We start from the raw sequence: 19667 nt of genomic DNA on the forward strand, positions 1-19667 counted from the left end.
TGCATCTTGCCTTTCATAATGCTTTTGTTACCATAATATATAACGGAAACTTACTATCTTTGCTCGCACATTTATGGCACTATAAAACATGCATGCATAACTTCACAGAATCATTTAGAGTATCTTGCAGTTAGTTGGTGACTTCTCTTCTCACCCTTGATTTTTACCTATTCTGAACAGTTGAAAATGCAACTGAAATTTTGCATCAGCACGCAGGTAGTACAACGATAACAATGACTCCATTTCAGAACGGTTTACAAGTAATCCCAAAACCTGCCTGCTAAAGGCATTGCATTTAGTGACGAGCTAAAATACGATGTCACTTGAAAGCGTTAACCTCCAGCTGCGTGGGTGCTGTCACAGCTTTGGTTGGCAGCCTGTGACATCTCGCAAGGTGATTGATGCAGGTTTTTGCAATTTCACAAGCCCTAACAGTGGTGTGCCTCGTTAGGTGTCTTTCTTTCATTTGGCTTTCTTTTCTTATTTTACTGATTCTTTTGTATTTGAAATGAATGTTTAGCTAATAAACTCTTTATTTTCATACATCTTCTATAACATTTTGTTTCATATAAGCTTATTAACAATGCTTAATTGCTTACCCATAGTTCCTTTGGTCTTTGCATATGAGTTGAGCGAGCATTTCATGAGATAGTGCTGAATGTTGTTAGACAGCCTAAGCACAGTTAAATTTTATGACAGATCATACCAATATATGTGCAGAACTTCCCCGTGAAATTGGGTAAAACAGGAATAAGCTGTCAGCAGTCTCTTTAAAAAAATCTTCAGTGATTGTTTAAAAACTGTAACATCAGTGGCCAACTTCATATGTTGTGAACTCTTCATGATGGCTTGAAAGTTTGTTTTTCTTAGTAAGATTGTACATCTTGCCAAAATTTAATTTAAGCCACGTTATTCCATATCTGACACTGCCTGGTGGTTTGAGCTCATCTTTTCTAAAGGTCTGAAATGTTTGCTCCTTATTTTATCAGCAGAATGATAGTAGGAGATTCTAGATTGAAGGCTTATTTATTTTAGGCTTATTTATTTATTTATAAACTTTTTAAAAGCTTATTTTATTTTTTAAATTTCCTTCTGTTTAAGTATGGCAGCTCTGAGATCTGGTTGCTTACAAATATAAAAGCTTGGCTTCCTTGATGAATGGCTTTGTACCTTTTTTTCACAGCAATTTAATATTCTAGTATTATTCCTTCTTAAGTCTGGCTTGAATGAAATATGAACAAGTGAAAATAAAAGCTCATGATCTTTATTTTTTTTATGTAAGTTTTTATAATTTTTATAAACAATAGCAGACTTGCTGCTTATTTATTTTCATATCTTATTGAGAACAAGAGGTAGAGAGTTTCTGAATCATGCTGTGTGATGTTCTAAGCTGCTGCTTGAAAAAGCTCTTGTAGGAAAGAAGACTTCTCTGTTCATGTCACAGTGAACGGATGCACCAAGCTAATGGGTAATTGAGTTACGCTGCAAAGGGAGTAAAAGTGTGTACGTGCATGTTGGTGTGTTGAGAAGTTGTGGAAATAGAAGAAATTGAGATACTTCGAGGAATGGGATTGGGTTGCATTCATGCTTCTTTGATATTTGCAAAATATGTTAGTGTGCAGTTTTGTGGGCTGTTTGGAAAAGTGTATTATACAAGTCTAGGGTTTTCTAGGGGAATGGGGATAGTCCCCGTCCCCCCCTCCCCAACATACATGTAGCTTGTGTAAAATATTTTGAAATAACTGAAAGTAATCACTGCGGTTCTTCAACATGTTAGAAGTTAGTCTGAACTTTCTTAGTTATTCTAAGTATGAAGGAGGCACCTTTCTAATGTAGTCCTACTGAACACAGCAACTACAAGAGGAGGTGAATGATATTTAATGTGCCTGCAATTCAGCTGTATTTGGTTGTTCCGCAGATAACTAGTGTGTATGTCTTCCTGTACTTAACCAACTTGATTTCACCCCCATCCCTCCCCACTCCATTGTAGATGCTTTTACTGATTCAGCCATCAGTGCTAAAGTGAATGGTGAACACAAGGAAAAGGATCTTGAACCATGGGATGGAGGAGAGACCACCGCCACTGAGGAGCTTGAGGCATTAGAGACAGATGTTGTAAGTAATGCTTTTGTTGTCTCCAATAGTCTGTAGAAAATAACCTATTTCTCTGGACATGCCTTGAAACAATTCCTTAATTTCAATCTAGTAATGAACTTCTGTCTAAAATTGCTGGCCTGCATTGTATGGGTGTATGTTCAGTATTTGCTAGCAGCTACCACAGTACTTTTTTACAATTTGAATAAGAATAGCAGGATTTCAAATGCCACTTTTGGCAAATACTGACAAATGGCAGCTGCTGTGGTAGGGGACATGTTTGACTCATGGACTGGCTGAAAGAGGAGCTTTTATTAAGGACTCCAAATTCAGCAATACACTGAAGTGATTTATGTTTAATCAGAGCATTCCTGTCTGACAAGCATTGCATTTGGAAGTTATGGCGAAATTGTGCTTAGCTAACTGTCTCTGAGCTAAGATGAAGGAAGTTGATGGAAGTCTGACCCACAACTTAATAAGCACAGATACAATCTCAGTGGATTATGAATTGTTAGATGAAGAGTATGGTCTCGAATGATGTTTCTTTATATATCATAGCAGTCAGCTTTTACTCAACCATGTATTCTTTTTAGTAAGGTATTCAGACTGCAATATGTTAAAGAAGATAATATTACTGATTAGAGGAGAATCTAGTCATGTTACTGTGGAGCATATTAACTTTGTCTGGGTAGAACAGTTATCCTGTCAATTTTAGTGTACATATTGTACAGCTGAGATTTATTAGAATACTTAATACTGTCAGTGTTTTATAAAATATTCAAAACATTTATCATTGTGCTTGAATGCAGTAATAGCAGTTTTACTAAAGTGGGGAAGTTGTGCAGATCAACAGGGGGTCTTCTGCCTGTGGTGTGTGTATCTCAGATAATTGCATTAGTAGTGCATTTGAAAAGTTTCAGCACTTGCCACAGCAAGGGACTCTTCTAACGTTCAGAAGTGGCAATTTGCACTTTTTGGAAAAAGCATTCATGTATGTATGTATTTCTTGCTAGCCAGTAATCTTCTAGTACAGAGTGGACATGGTACTTTAAAAATAAACCTCATAAAACCAACACAAATACAACAAACAAAACCCACTGCTTTTGAAGGTAAAAATCTGTGCATCTGATGAACAAAGTTCCCTGAAATAAATTGTGGCTTTAGTAACTTTGTTATCTGGACAGTGAATTCATAGGCCCAGGAAAAAGGGCAAAAGGTTTAACTTCTGCCATCAGCCCTTAATTTAAAGGGAATGTATTTCCAATGTCATTTTGAAAAACAAGCATCATTTTCTTCTAGTCTAATGGATGGGATCCCAATGACATGTTTCGTTACAATGAAGAAAATTATGGTGTAGTATCAACTTATGACAGCAGTTTATCTTCTTATACGTAAGTTCCAAAATATTTTGTTATTAGATTTGTATTTAATGTTCTCCCTGGTTTGACAAACTTTATATTCTGAAGGTAATTTTACATACTTTCTAAGTTGTGGAATTGAATAACTGAAAAAGCAATGAATGAATAGTGCTTAAACCTTGCTAGTGTTCTGTGAATGGTTAGATGTAGTGATCATCATATATTCCCTTAAATGGGCGCAGTTCATTCCCATTGCAACATTTTCTGAATTTAGGCATGCAATAATGCTTATTTCTTATGAAAACATTCATGAATAGAGTGGAAAATATCAAACTGTGAAACTGTCTTTACATAGCTGCTATACCTATAGTTTGAATTTAACCTAGCAGAACGGTTCGACTGAGTCCTGATTTTATTGAGGCAGCTGATCTGGTAGATTTTGCAATGTTGAAATGTTGCTGGTAATTAAGGGGGGAGGGTGTATATTGTGGATGACTTGTTCAGCAAACTTGTCCAGATCTAAACTAAAGTTTTAGTTGCAATATAATAACAACTTGAATGTAGAAGTGGTATAAAGCCTGCTCTGGCTACTTTGGCAGTGTGGACCTGTTCCCAATAGTCTGCAGCTATAATGTTAACTGCAACTGCAAAACAAATCAATTGCAGATGTTCAGCCATTGTGAAACATCTTTAATGTTTCCCCACTCTTTTAACTTGCAAAGCGTAAACTGATTTTTTGAATGTCAAGGAATTGCAGTGAGTATTTTGATAATTGTGTGTAGAATTGGAGCACTTGTCTACAGGTCTCTGGTTCAACAATTTTATTTGTACTGTTTTGTTAAAATAGACCTGTAACAGGGTGATAATCAAAGTGTCTTAATCGGCTTACCTTTGAATCCTGGGGAAGTTCTTTCGTATACTTCACTGCTCTAAGTACTTTTTGTACTTTTGAACTTTAGTCTTCCATCTTTCTGCTTTATGGATATTAATGGAAACAGATTAAAAACATGAAGGTGGCTTGAAATGAATTCCATTGTTTCCTAGTCAAGCAACTTACTTTGCATTATCAGTCTGCTAAACTGGGAGACTTTTCCTGATTCTCCAAGTGTGATGCGCAGCAGTGTAGCTAAATGCTTGTATGTACAACTGAAGGATTGTACAGGGTTTCTTGTTTGTTTTCTCTTCCTAGAGCTAAGCATTAGCAGGTATAGTTTGTCAAACTTCATAAAGGTGCAAGTTTGTGGTTTAGCAAGTGTACTGTTTTAATAGGTTGATCAGCTGATGTACATTCTTCTCTTATCACCAGGGTTCTGAACAATGACATATTGCCCATCCCCTTTGTTTCATCTTTACTGACCTTTTCCCTGTTAGGAAATGCAAAATCATTCTTTTGCTTGTTTAGGTTGCCATCAGTGCTACTGCATACATACCTTCATTTTTTTTTCCCAGTCACTTTAAATAGATGAGGATGTATTGGGTATTCTCCTTTCTTGTGCGTATGCTTAATACAGGGTGAGCAAGGCCCGTGACTTAAGGTTTGTATGCATTGTGTTCATGCATATCTTATTTGAGCCAAAGCTTTACGCTGAAGGGTAAGGTTTTAATTTAATATTCTTGTAGTTACCATTGATAAGGCCAGTAAAAATGTGTGCATGGGGGAAAACTTGTGATGTAGTAGCTGAGTGCTGGCTTGGAATTTGGTAAAGCCACTTGTTTTCCTAGTTCATACTCCAAGTATGCCACCAATACTTGAGTAACCTTGCATATATGATTTCATACTTGGTTTTTCTCTCCACCTACTTTCTTTGTTCTTTTTTACATTATTCAAAATATTTGCAGTAGTGAGGTTATACAATGCCCAGCATAGCATGGTCCAAGCCTCAACTGTGTTCTGTATTTTTGTGTAGTTTATTCTAAAGGAAGGTTGGATAAAACAACTTTTGGAACTTAAAATTAGAATCAGGGAGAAACCAGAGTGTTCTTTGATAAAACCTGGTACTTCAACAGAAATTGGAACAGGTGAAATGCAAACCATGGGTGAACGGAAGGAAGTGCCGGGTATGATGTCCATTTCTGGTTATCTTCTTCAGTATTTCATTGCTCGTGCATTGAATTCTTCCTTGGTGGCTTTCCTAAGGAAGCTGTGTATGCTTTTTGCAGTATGCTATTACCTAATATAGATACATGGAATTAAATGGTTTTGAGGTCCTAGGACATGGCATATGAGTCATGGGCTTCTGGTCCTGTACTCTAACGTATTGCATTTGTCTTTTCTGCAGTTATTCATAACAGGAAGAGCTAAAATTCTGTGGCTGGAATTATCAAAGGATTAAGCATGTAACTCTAATTTCAGTAGAATTGGGGACTCTTGTGTCCATTGGGAATGTGTAAATAGCTAAAGAAGTTTAGACTTGGTCCCATATGATAAACAACAGACTAAGGCTTTTTATTAGTCGTGTGCTTAACCCTGTTAAAAGTTGGAGCCTTTGCATAGCTTTAGGGACTGGGGATTTTGCAAGTCGTATGGAAAAGCTCTGTACCCAGACCTCAGCTCTCTAGGCTGGTAAATGAAACTGAACTTGCAAATAGTATCAAACCAGTCCAGGAATACTGACATACTAAAAAAGACAGCAAGTCAACTGGCTTAAAAGTAAGCTTTTTTTACCCTGACTTGGTTAGAATTAATGCTATGTGATTTTTGTAGCTTCTTTGTGCTTTTGAATGCATTTCAGAGATTCTTTTCCTTTCCGTTGTCTTTTAGGGTGCCATTAGAAAGAGATAATTCAGAAGAGTTTTTAAAACGGGAAGCCAGAGCAACTCAATTAGCAGAGGAAATTGAATCAAGTGCCCAATACAAAGCTCGGGTTGCCTTGGAAAATGATGAAAGAACAGAAGAAGAAAAATATACTGCTGTTCAGAGAAATGCTAATGAACGAGAAGGACATGGTGTGAACACTAGGTACTTGCATATGCTATGAATAGTATTTTTATTTAAATTATGTACATATTTTGGTACAGTAGCAATTCACTCATTGAAACTGTGCTTTTTCAGCAGGGCTGATTAGGTTAGGAACCTTGTGTAAACAGTGCTGGTTTTGGCACTCAGGCTTACTTGTACACCTCTGCCTGGCCCTGTATTATCTCTGTAGTGAAACAGACTTCCCCATTCTGATATGTCGCTGTGGTGAATTCATACCAAATTACAGGAAAGGCCGGTGGTTTCGGTATGTCATGGAGAATTTCAGGCATTAGCACTAAATCATTCAGTGTCTGTGGGCTCATAGAAAGTGGACTGTGTGGTCAGTATCAAAAGCCAATTCATGAGGTGAATTTTAGGTCAACATCTGATAGTATTTAGAATTTTCCTTTAGCTCGATTTAGGAAAGATAGAAAGTATCAGCAGAGCGCTGGATCAAGTACTTTTCATTGTCTTTCAGTTCCATCTTAACACTGACAGAAATTTGCTGTCTTTCAGAGAAAATAAATACATTCCACCTGGACAGAGGAACAGAGATGTCCTGTCCTGGGGAAGTGGAAGACAAAATTCGTCGAGGATGGGCCAGTCTGGATCAGGCCCACCAATTTCAAGGTCTGGATCCCATACTTCAGAATTCAGTCCTAACTCTGGAGCAGATCAGAGAGTAGTTAACGGAGGCAAGTATCTGTAGTCTAAATGCATGTGCCTTTTGAAATTGCAGTCAATTGTCTAATTATGTTGAAACTGCATATGGTGTGGTCTTAGGATATGTGTTTCAGAAGCTAGGTTAGCGTTCATCATTTAACACAGAGGTTGCAATTTTGCTTTGGGTTGACCTACTCGTAATGGAATGTGCATTTGACTGCACTGTAGCTTTGCAGAGCAGAAATGTCACTTGTTTTCCTTCTCAGACACCTTTGTCTTAGATGATGGTGCAGTATGCGGTTTTCAAGATTAGAAATGGCTTTATGTACTGCTACTGCCAAGCTCCGCGCGTGGAGGAGCAGCAATGCTGACACCTAGTGAAAGGGAGGTGGCAGCCGAGGAAGCATCACTCTGTCCTTTCTGGTGCGATTCAGTTTCCCACAAAATAGAATAAAGCAATTTGCTGACTTTACGATGATTTAGGGGGAAAAAAATCATTGTTGGGAAAGTAAGAGAAGCATTAGGGGAAAAGGAATCAACAGCCTTCTCTCCAAATAGCTATTTGAGTATTTCCTGCTATACACATGGGTAATGTTTATAAACAGACATCACTAGGCACTGTATAGCAGGAACTGGTGTTTCATAAAGTGAACACCATTTTTTGAGATGGATTTCAGCAGTAGCCTATCCTTGAGGCATTATTTTTATAAGTTAAAAATGCTGTTACACGAGATTGCTGCGAATAAATGAAAAAATGTGTAAATACTCAAGTGCCTCTATCTGGAGAGGAAGTCTGAGAAACATCTGAAGGTAAGTGAGACTTCCTTTTTAAACACAGTCAGCTGTATAAAGGATATACAACTGAGTCTTGCCCAAACAGTGCTAACCTGGAGATTTGTTTGTAGTCTTTGTGGTTTCTGACGTCCTTTTACTCTGCTGAATGAACATCATATACCTAAAACATTCAGAATGGCTTGTGAATTCAATTTCTTTGTTTTGGAAACAATGAACCCTATATCCTAGATTAAAATACTACCTTAATACTTCAGATAACTGATAAAGGCATAAATGTTAGGATTCAGACACTGAACACCGCTGTTTTTTGTAAAGATACAGTTCCTAGAAGTGATATTGCTCATCATTTGGTTTGAAATTAGCAGTTTGTATAGTCAATACTATATGTGAACCGCTGTTTGAGAACCTCTGGTAGCTATTTAAGGACCTTGTCAAGAGTGATGTGTGCTGTAGAACATATATATGATAGGCTAACAGATCAAACTTTACTGTCTGTTCCTTAGTAGTATTTGTAGATCCTAATTAACCCTTTGGGGAGTTTGTGACATTCAGATGTTAAATTTGACCTGAAGTGGAGGAGATAACCTTGCAGAGACTTATTTTATTGTTTGCAGAAATAAACTAATCTATCCCCAAAGGGTTAAACATGAAAAATCATTTTGTCATATTTTACTTTTTTTTTCTGTTGACCTTTTTCCCCATAATTTTTCTTTAGTTTTTATACTTTCCTTCATATCATTTGTTCTGTCAGGTGTTCCCTGGCCATCGCCTTGCCCATCTCCTTCCTCTCGCCCACCTTCTCGCTACCAGTCAGGTCCCAACTCTCTTCCACCTCGGGCAGCCACCCCTACACGGCCGCCCTCCAGGCCCCCCTCGCGGCCCTCCAGGCCCCCGTCTCACCCCTCTGCTCATGGTTCTCCAGCTCCTGTCTCTACTATGCCTAAACGCATGTCTTCAGAAGGTACAATACCACGATTTGTTCATGTTTTTGTTTGTCTTTGTTTAACTCCTTTGTGAGTTTAATTACAAAATTGTTTTTCCTCTTCATTACTTAACCTATAATTTGTGTTTAACTTTAGTTTATCAGACTATTTCTATTAACCTTTTTATTTGAAGAACTTTACAAAAACAAAATAAAGCTGTGAAATTTCCCAAGTTGGTACGAAATAAACTCAGCTTTGTAAACGCTGCTCAGTGTCTTAACCCACAGCAACACGCAGGACCTGATAACTTTAGAGAGCATTTTTAGGAATATAAATTCATATAAAATACCAAAATTTTAATACAGTTGTTCAACAAAAAACAATTTCAAATTTAACTAAATTATTGAATTACCTTTTATAAAAAAACAACAACAACAATAATAATAATAATAATAATAATAAAAATGCTGTATTCAGAGAAGTGCACTGTGGAATGGGATAGGATAAGCTGCTTCAAAGGCAAATCTGTAGAGAACTTTAGATCTGTTTACATTGCGGCAGAACAATAAGTCAGCTCCCCAGCAGTCAATAATCCGCAGGAAAAGGCTAACCCATGAGTATTCCATAACTGTATGCAGAATTCTCGGAGCTAAATTTGTTTGTCCTCTGAGGGTACAGTAAGGAACACATTTTAAAATTCTAGGTTTACTTTATTTAAGTGCACTTAAAAACTAGCCTGCACACCCCACTGTCTAGCAAGCCTGGAAAAATGAAAACTGGTTGTACTAAACTCACGGGAAACTTGCAGTCTCTGCTGTAGTTGGCTCCACTGGAGCCACAGGAGAGAGAACAGTCATCCTGCTAATTGAATCAGTAACACTTCTGCAGCTTGCCTGATAAATGCTCAAGATGGTCCATAACCAGAAAGTGGATGGTAGTAGGCATGTCTGTATGATGTGCTGCTGTCAGTTTGTCAATGTGAGCTTGTTATAGGTGATAAGATACTGAGAATCCACATGTAAATTCGGTTATTTTTTAGCACTTGCAATGGATTTGTCAGTCATGCAGTGAACTGCTGCTTACTGCAACCTTTAATTTCTACTACTAGAAGAGGATTGCTGGAAAGTGTGTGTATTCTTTAAAATACTTGCCTGTATGTAATTTGGATTGAAGTGTACTTTAGATTCATGGTTAAAACAGAGGCTGACATTTAAAGACTTATGTAACCAGAAGAGGTACTTGATATTTTAGAACTTTGAAACCAGAAAGCCATTATCTGAACTTTTCTCTATGATTGCCCTACATTAAAAAATAACTGTAATCAGCCAGATTGTCTTCTGTTACACATTTTTTTCCTTTTGAAGTATCAACATTTAAGTTTGATACTGTAAAGAAAATGTTTGTTAGGATGTAGAAACTATATTGCTGCTTAGACTTGAGTATAACTATTCTGTGGCAGCTGTGTAAGCTGTTCAGAATTGCTGTTCAGAATTACTGTATTCACTTACGACTCTAGCTTCTGGCATTAAACATGCATGACTTGAACCTTGGGATAACAATAACTTGTTTAGTTGCAGTTTTGCTGACTTGTAAATGAATTGTGACCTGCTGCAGGCAATTTAGCCTCGGTGCAGAATGCTCTGCTGAAATTCCCCAAGAGCATTGGTCAGCCAGTGGTGACTACTCTGTAAATAAATGGTTGGTATCACTGACCACCTGACAAAAGCGATGGAAATTTTTTCTTTTCTGGAAAATGTTTGATAGCCTGGAACTGTGCTTATCCAGAGGGAGCTGGGCCACTAACCTTTCTGGCTTGTTTTGCAGTAAGCAATATTGGATACTTGGATTCAAATATTACAAATCCAGGACTTGCATACTTGTTTCAATTCTGATAAAGCTTCTAAATAGCAATGAACGTGAGCTGTCATAGAAAGGTGATGAGCGTGTTGGTAGTCTGGCTGGACCAATGGCTTGGCCTTTTTAGTCTCGTGGATCCCTGGTTCTAGTCGATGTGAGTGTAAATTGCTTGACTCCATTACTGCCTTATTGAGAGTTATTAGATGAAATCCAGTTTTAAAAACAGATAGTATTTTTGGGGACTCTTAGTGATGGACGTTAAGTACTTATTGTGTGGGGTTGTCTTCTTTTTCTCAGGGCCTCCACGGATGTCTCCTAAGGCACAACGGCACCCTCGAGGTCACAGAGTCTCTACTGGTAGGGGTACAATTTCAAGTGGCTTAGAATTTGTATCTCATAATGCACCAGGGGAAGCATCTACTACTGCAGTGGCACGAGGCAGCCCTTCAGGTGGGACGTGGTCATCAGTTGTCAGTGGGGGTAGGTAAAGCTTGGCTTATTGCAGATGGCTTGCCAGGGGTACTTTAGAGTGTGAATGCTAAGCAGAATACTGCGTTTCTAGACAATTCAGGCTCTGCATAAACACTGGTCTGCTAACTTAGCTTGCTCAGGTGAAGTAAGAGAAGGATGTTCCCAGATAGCTTAGTGAAATAGTTGGTGGGTTGGTCCTTCAAGCGCAATATTGTCCTAACTGCAGAGAGGTGAAGTCAGATGCTGTATGCAACAAAAGGAAGGAAAAACGTGGGAATTAGTTGTTGAGTAATTTTCAGGAAAGTTATTGAAGGAGACAAGAGAAGTTACATACATTCCATTGCATCACTGAATTTAGTTAATGTCAGTGTAACTGGTTTGTGCTTTACAAATGGAGGAGGTGTTTGAATAGGGAAGGGTCGGTGTTAAAAGAGAAGGTGAAATGATATTCAAGTTGTTGGATGTATTTTTCCTTTAAAATTTATGCAGGTTTTAAGTGGTCATTTTGTGTTTGAGTATGGTAGTAGCAGATGTAGTCAGTGTCTCTTCTTTTTTTGAATCAGTTAACATCTTTTTTTAATATTTGACTTCAAATTGGAAGATTTTGTCTTGTTACGCAAGCCCTAGTCTCGAGCTTTTGTAGTTGAGGCTGTGTTCTAGGGAGCTGTCAGCAGCTGGGCGCTTTCTTGAATTGGAAGGGCAAGTGAGTGACAGTTTGAAGTCTGATACTTTTTAGCAGTGCTGGAATTCTAGAGGAGTGTAGTGGGAGCGAATTTTCCAGAAAGAAGGTATGAATTAGACCCCCCATAGATGTGTTGCCTTGTGGAAAAGATTTAAACTCTTCTGTTCTGGCATTATCTCTGATTTATCTTCCCTCCTCACCCCCCACTTTATATATTATTAACATGCAAGTAGGACTGTTAAATGACTTATCTCTCTTTCTCCTCGCTCACTTGAAGTTAATATGTGATGTAAAGCAACTAACTAGCCACAGTGGGATGAGCAGGAAAGCAGGAGGTACAACTTACGGTTTAAAGAATATACAACTTTCCTTGCTGCTTTAACAGAAGGGCAAAAAATACATCAAGTAATCTTCTTTCAATAGGCTATGTTGTTTTTTTTCCAGCTGGCAAACCTCCAAAAGAGGACACTGTAAAATGGATGTGTTTTTTTCAGCCCTTTAAAAAATGTTTTACATCTGTTTGAATGGAGACCTGACCACCTTTTCTGTTCTGCCTGAAACTGTGTTAATGTGAGCTGTTGTAGTTGTACTACTGGGGTGCCGGGGAGCGTATTGCAGTTTCATGGTGGGACTACAGGGCAGGGATATGTATTAGGGGACAATCTGCAGAAAAATCACACCACTTGTCTGAAATGCTGCGTTTTAAAGAACTAGGAGATGTACCTGAAAGGTAACCAGGCTTTCAATTACTATATCATGTTCCACTAAGTATTTTAAGGCATGTTTTTAGTCATTTTAAAAATAAGCAAACTGCTGAACAGATGAGGAAACTTATCCTATAACTATTTTCTCCTGTTTGTTTCTAGTTCCGAGATTATCCCCTAAAACACACAGGCCTAGGTCTCCAAGGCAGAGCAGCACTCCTATGGGACCAGCTCTGCCTTCTCAGCCTGGTACTATTCCCACTGAATCTGTTGCCATGCCTGTTCCAGCTGCCTCTCCTACACCTGCCAGCCCTGCATCCAACAGAGCAGTCACCCCTTCCAGCGAAGGTGAGTTACCCTTGCCAGCTTGCAATTGCTCCCTTTCCCTAATCCCTAACAACGAATGGGCCTGGAAAGAGCAAAGCTGCTTTCTAAATGATGGGAAAACTTCTGATACATTTAATTTTACTGTGTAGCGAGTTCCCCTTTTCTCATGATGTTAGCTTTAAACTAAGGTTAAAGAGAGGCTTTTTGATAAGTTTATATGCTTAATTTCTTCTGCCTTTTAAGGAGTATGGGCTCTTACAGGTGTTTGACTTAAGGATTATTAATTTTTTTCAAACTGGGTTCCTGGCTGTTTTCGAATTTAAAGAAACATAGGCCACTAGTTTCAAAGAATATTTTGAGCATAGCGAAAGGAAGGAAAAAAGCCTCACATGCAAGAGCACAGTCAAATGTCTTAAGAACTCTCAAGTCTTTGTAGCATTCTGTATGAAGGGCTTGGACTGTTGAAAATAATTTGCCCTCAGTTTATAGTTTTTTCAGCCTAGTTAATTAATCTCTGTGTATGATGAGAGGAATGTGTTTGACTGGGACTTTCATTTGGCTTAAAGACTGTAAGGTGGGGAAGGGGGGAGGATAACCCTCCAGGCCCTAACTAGGTAGCAGAAAATGTGTAACTTAGGGTTTTTCTTTTGTAAGCTAAGCATGGTTAAATCTCCTGTTTCTATCTTGCCGTCTCTCTTTGGTCAGTTTGAATTGTGTATAAGAGAATAACTTCGGCAATTTCTTTTCTAGCTAAAGATACTAGGCTTCAGGACCAGAGGCAAAATTCTGCAACTGGAAACAAGGAGAATATAAAGCCAAGTGAGACTTCTCCTAGTTTTCCTAAACCTGAAAGCAAAGGTTTGTATCAAAAGCTTTCATATATACTTGAGTAACATAGGAATTCCACACACTAAACCTGCTATATTGACTACTTAGCATTTAAAGGAAGACTTGGAGGCAGTCTGACTTTGGGTGTTCTACAGGTGAAATTTGGTCATGTAGTTGTCAAGTGGCAGGCCTACAATTTTAAATGTTGTCCTTGACTCATTTCGTCAACACAAAGCATAAAGATGCTCATGTGGATGAAGTAATTTCTTTTCACTTGGTTGTTTTTTTTTATTATTTTTTCTCCCCCCTGCCCCTTCTTTTTCTTGCTCACAAAGCTGTTTTTTAGCTGCCTTTAGATTGAATAAGTGTTTCTCCTTACAGCTATGCTCACAATACTTCTGAGCATCGTGGTCAGCATAGCTTTTTCTAACTGTGCTTCTTCCTATTATGCCCTAAATTTGGCTTTCTCTGCAGCATTGTTTGTTCACTCGGTTCTCGAAAGAATCTTTTCATGTTGTTGAACTTCGAGTCACAGAATCATAGATTGGAAAAGACCTTTAATATCATCGAGTCCAACAGTAAACCTAACCTTCATCAGGGTTTCACCTTTACTTGCTATGTCTTGAAATGCTGGCATGTTAGGTTTTGAGGGGTTTGTTGCATGCTTTTTTGTGTTCAGCTGAGTTCTGCAGTCCCTGCACCTCAGGGCTTCTGCCTTGGTGTGATGCGTTAGGACTATAGAGATGTCAGTTATGTAACGCCGTGGTTTCACGGAGTATTTTTGTGTGCTCATACACATACTTCATGGAATTATACTAAATTACAAATGAAATTGTATCATGTAGATATGCCAGCATTACCTTTTTGCAAACTTAGTGATGTGTAGGGGTTGCATATAAAAATTGTGTTAGAAATACTGGGACAACGTTGGTCTTTTATTTGGCAGGTGTATCTCCAATTGTTTCAGAACATAGAAAACAGATTGATGATTTAAAGAAATTTAAGAACGACTTCAGGGTAAGTTTCTTTGTATGTTAACTTGATGGTATGACAGTTCTCGTGTGCATCCAGATTATTTTAATGAATTGAATACACTGCACAGGTTAACAGCAAAACAGGTTCTTACTACTTGTGCTTAATTTATGAAAATATCTATAGGAATCCATGCTAGATAGTATAAAATCAATGCTGACTCTTGCTAGTACAATTGCCTAATACATGTAAATGTGCATATTGACTGTATGCTGAAAATAGAACTTGAAAACTTGAAGCTGTTTGATCGTTGGGTACAAATAATTATCACATTTACACTCCATACGGAAGAGCTATTTCCAAATTAAATGAAGGGTTTTGCTGAGGAAAATTGAAGATTAATTCATATTACTTATTTCCTGGTTATAGTGGTTTATTAACTCAGGTTAGCTTTTCAAGTGTTACTGTTAAATCACACAGGGGGATGAGTCCAGAGGGTTGTCTTCAGCTTCCCTGTCACTTCCTAGTCAACATACAGGTCAGCTGAGTCACTGAAGATCTTCCTTCACAGTGTAGGCTTAAAATATTGTCAATGTTCATAGATTTGTTTTCTAATAGAAATGTAAACCTATGTTTTGAATAGTCATTTCCAGATGATTGAGGTCTGTGGGACTGTATCATACTCTGTATGTAATAGCATTAGATTGTCTCTCCCTAGTTCGGTACATCAATTTACTGAATATATTCCTTGTATTTCTTCAGTTACAGTCGAGTTCCTCTTCAGATGCAGTGGATCAGCTGCTAAACAAAACCCGAGAAGGTGAAAAATCAAGAGATGTAGTTAAAGAAAAGACAGAATCAACCCCTAAAGAATCTATCATAGAAACTGGCAGTAATAATAATTCTAACGGTGGCAGTAGCAAACCTAATAGTCCAAGTATTTCTCCTTCAATAAGTAATAGTTCTGAGCAAAAGCGAGGGCCTGAGGTAACTTCACAAGGTGTACAGACATCTGGGCCTGGAAATAAACAAGATAAAGAGGATAAAGAGGAGAAGAAAGATACTTCTGAGTGAGTAATTATGCCTTTTAGAATAAGCACATCTGTTATTAGCATTTAGCAGTTTGTAGAAAAAGCTGTTATGAATGTGTAATGTCTTGCTGGTTACATGCCTGATCTAAGTACCCTCTGTTACACAGAGGGAACAGGTGAAGTGACTGTACTGAAAGTCATCTCGTGAGTCGGTGGCAGAGCTGCAGATTGAACTCTGGTCCTGTTGATGCCTAATTCCTATCTAAATGCTTATTTAAATGTTTTCCTGGGTCATGTGAGCTGTAGTATCAACAGCAGGAAAACTTTTTTCATGGATAATTATAGTAATAGTACTGTCAGCAAGACTGGCTTTTTGCATGCTGTGTGTTTGTTTGAGTTCTCAAAATTCTGACTCACAGATGGAAATGAGATGTTTCAAATCTTTAAATTTTTAACTGTTAAGGAGTTCTGCAGATACACTTGTAAAAGCGTAATGCTGAACATCATTTTTGTTTTTTATGTTTAGGCAAGTTAGAAAATCAACACTTAATCCCAACGCAAAAGAGTTCAACCCTCGATCTTTTGCTCAAGTAAGTTATTTGGTACTATTTCACATTGCCTTTGAGTAGATCTTTATAAGCAGACCTTTTACTAGGAGGGTAATCAAGCTAACCTTGTATATGCATTGCTGAACTCTGTTTGTAGCCGAAACCTTCTACTACACCAACTTCCCCTCGTCCGCAAGCTCAACCTAGCCCCTCCATGGTGGGCCATCAGCAGCCAACCCCAGTGTACACTCAGCCTGTCTGTTTTGCACCAAATATGATGTACCCAGTTCCAGTGAGTCCAGGCGTGCAGGTAAAGTGCAGCATATGCTGCAAACTTGTTAACATTTTTTATGATTGTCAGCAAGTTGAGGAGACTTATGAGATCTAAAAAACAGTTAAACGGTACAGCTTACATTACTTCTGTAAATATGGGTGCGATTTAGTTTTAGCTATGTAAATACTGACTTTTCCCAGTGGTCCCTCAGTCTAGATGTTCTAATAGTCTTAAACACTTGTAAATTCCGGCAGCTCTTACTCACATTTATTGTTAATCTGTGCAGATTTCCTCCCCAGTCCTCCAAGCGTGCTCTCACTCTTGAGTTTCGAGCAGCTGTTTCTTCATCCTTAGCTTCCAGCTGTGTCCCACTAGTTTCTGGTCGTTGTAGGGATTACTAGAATTTCAAATCTAACTAATGTTATAAAGCTGTCTGATTTGGTACAGTGCTTGAAGTAGCAGTGAGTAGCATTACTTGACTGATTGTTGCGAACCATACTGTCTTCCTTGTTTGTACACGCAGACTTAATCACAGCGATCCAAGAAAATATCATAGGTTAGGCAGAGTTCACTAAATCATGTAACATAACAGAGTAAAACACATCAAAGCTGATTTGGGGCCCCCACCCCAACACACACTCACTTTTTAAATGAATGTCATAGCTTCAACTCCTTCTGTTTCAGCCTTTGTATCCTATTCCTATGACGCCCATGCCAGTGAACCAAGCCAAGACATATAGAGCAGGTAAAGGTGAGAATAATACTGCCTGTTTGGTTCTTAGTCTGCATGCAGCATGAATAATTTACAAATGTTTGTGTATTTTCTAATCCCATGTTAACTTGTTTTCGATTGATATTTTAAATGCTATTTTTAATAAATGGAAGTAAGCACAAATACTAATGCATTTCTAGATAAACTAATTCAGCCAAAACATGATAAGTTTGAGTAATGGGGAGTTGCTTGGTCTGGAATCTGATTTGACAAATGGGAAAATGTCTGTTACTTGGAATGTGAGGGTAAGCTGGTCATCTCCTTTATTTCATGAATGTTACGGGTTTGTTTAAAGGGAACTTTTTTCTGCGCTGGTTTACAGCAGAGTCCTGAATGGTACTTTAGTAGAGGTTTGGGGTATTTTTTGTCAACAAGCAGGATGGCTGTTTCTTCTGAAAGAATATGCTGTGCTACTCTTCTGGACAGCACTTGCTGCTGGTTCTAGTTTGTTCTTTTGCAGTCCTTTTGCAACAGCAACTGAACAGCTAGACTAACAATACTATGTTTCTAGCAAGTGACACCTGTAGCTATGGAGATGAGAACATGTGTGGCAAGATGCACTCTTTTCTGCACAGTGCAGCGAAGGAGCACAAAGATGCTGGTCTTGTTTTTTATAGTCATGTTTCAGATAATGCTTTAATTCTACACAGTGCGTGCTTTCTTGCAATTTTATACAGTGGGTCATGATGATAGGTTCCAGTGCTGCAGCTCCAGTCACTGGAGGAAGAAATTGTTTAAAAGAGCAGTTCTGCTGTTTGAAAACAAACAAGTAGCCTTTATGCATGTAGGGAAGACAAAAACCTGCAATGTATTTCTATTTTAAGAAACACTAACTTTACTGTGACCTGACCCATGAAATCTTTTGGTTGGTAACGCTGATTTTTCTAATCAAAACTATATTGCTGTGTACTCACTTGCTGTGTGAGGCTGCTTTCCTATACTCAGTTTCTTTTCTAAATTTCATTACTTTCTGCATATCCGTTCTGTGTGCAGCATAGTCCTGAAGGAGCTGCATGGGTTAAAGTTCAGTGCCTTTACTCTGTTCAAGTTGCATCCTGTATTTACTTTTTTTCTATTGTTGATTTGCAGTGTAAATACAGTCATCACTGAATGAATTTACTGACATCTCAACATTTCCCTCCTTTCCTCTCTCTGAGGGGTCTGTCTACATTGCACACTGCAGTGGAATTTACAGGTGCTTGAGTTAGCATAGTTATTAGTTGCAGTCTCACTGCAGCAAGCTGAAGCTCACCTTGAACTCTCATGCCCTGTTGCTTAGTAGGCTGAATTAGTTTGTTCTGAGTGCCCTGCTGCTGTGGTTCAGTTGGTCGTCTTACCAGGATAGCTCAGGTAGTCCCACACCACAGTGCTCTGCTCTCTTAATCTTTCTTCCTTCTAATTATTCCTACTCCTTCTTCTTATAGGTTCATTTGTCCCCTTCAGTGTTGACTGTGACCTAAAAGTTGCTTTGTGCTATCCGAAGGGGTAGCACAGAGCTTAAAAGATGTGAATGCCTCAGATTGTGGCTGCCTGGGGACTTTTTTATTCTGCTCCTCTCAGTCATAAGCACAAGTAATTTTAACAGACTCAGCTTCTCCAGCTGATGGAACTGTTGCTGAGTTGTTCCCATAGAGGGTGAAATAAACCTTTTGAAGGGGACAGGATCAAATTTGATTAATGTGGGTATCCTGATACAACCTTTTTTCTTCCGTTACTGATTCTTCTCAGTCTTTCCCTCCCTCTGTCTTCCTTCCTTCACAAAAAAAGTAGGCCCGAGCTTGTCATATACATGACTCAAAGGCAGTGATGAAAATCACGTTTCCTGGAGGAACTCCTTTTTGTGCTGTTCCTTTTTGATAGAGCTTCAATACGTAGTTAAGGTGAGGGGTGAGGATATTCCACTGGGTCACAGTGACATTGCAATGTAAAACCTTTCAGGAAGATCGTCATTCTTCATCCTGTGTTTCTAATGTGAGGCGCTCTTTGCTTTGCAGTACCAAATATGCCACAGCAACGGCAAGACCAACATCATCAGAGCACCATGATGCATCCTGCCTCAGCAGCAGGCCCACCAATTGTAGCTACGCCACCTGCTTATTCAACACAATACGTTGCATATAGTCCCCAACAGTTTCCTAATCAGCCTCTTGTGCAGCATGTGCCACACTACCAGTCTCAGGTAAGAGTCCTTTCAGTGTACGTGAGAAGTCATAATGAGAATAATTAAGAGGGTCAGTCCTAAATACCGTATTGTCTCTAGTCGTTAGAAGTCACTTTGAACAGTTTCTGTGTTCTGGAGCATACGTGGTGGTGGTGTAATGTGCTTCAGAGCATGTAACTAATTTTAAGGTCAGTCTAGAAGTTGGCATTTATTGATACTGCCTTTTTAGCTCCTTGAAGAATTCCTTT

The 19667-nt window shown here is 38.6% G+C and overlaps 1 protein-coding gene across 26 annotated transcripts in view; it reads left to right on the forward strand.

Moving 5' to 3' along the window:
* Window positions 1-19667, forward strand: part of ATXN2 (ataxin 2) — a 52521-nt gene that overhangs the window by 15962 nt on the left and 16892 nt on the right. For 7 of the 26 annotated variants that reach the window (XM_055796938.1, XM_055796939.1, XM_055796948.1 and 4 more), the window contains exons 6-19: window positions 1991-2115; window positions 3394-3485; window positions 6214-6411; window positions 6928-7106; window positions 8621-8830; window positions 10947-11129; window positions 12669-12854; window positions 13584-13691; window positions 14608-14678; window positions 15396-15703; window positions 16191-16254; window positions 16370-16522; window positions 17171-17237; window positions 19253-19437. In XM_055796938.1, coding sequence (XP_055652913.1) covers window positions 1991-2115; window positions 3394-3485; window positions 6214-6411; window positions 6928-7106; window positions 8621-8830; window positions 10947-11129; window positions 12669-12854; window positions 13584-13691; window positions 14608-14678; window positions 15396-15703; window positions 16191-16254; window positions 16370-16522; window positions 17171-17237; window positions 19253-19437 — 2129 coding nt within the window. Of the gene's footprint in view, window positions 1-1990; window positions 2116-3393; window positions 3486-6213; window positions 6412-6927; window positions 7107-8620; window positions 8831-10946; window positions 11130-12668; window positions 12855-13583; window positions 13692-14607; window positions 14679-15395; window positions 15704-16190; window positions 16255-16369; window positions 16523-17170; window positions 17238-19252; window positions 19438-19667 lie in introns of those variants that run through there. The other 19 variants (XM_055796940.1, XM_055796941.1, XM_055796945.1 and 16 more) reach the window with 11 other exon arrangements.

Source organism: Falco peregrinus, chromosome 2, assembly GCF_023634155.1.
Source record: "Falco peregrinus isolate bFalPer1 chromosome 2, bFalPer1.pri, whole genome shotgun sequence".
Taxonomy (NCBI): Eukaryota; Metazoa; Chordata; class Aves; order Falconiformes; family Falconidae; genus Falco; species Falco peregrinus.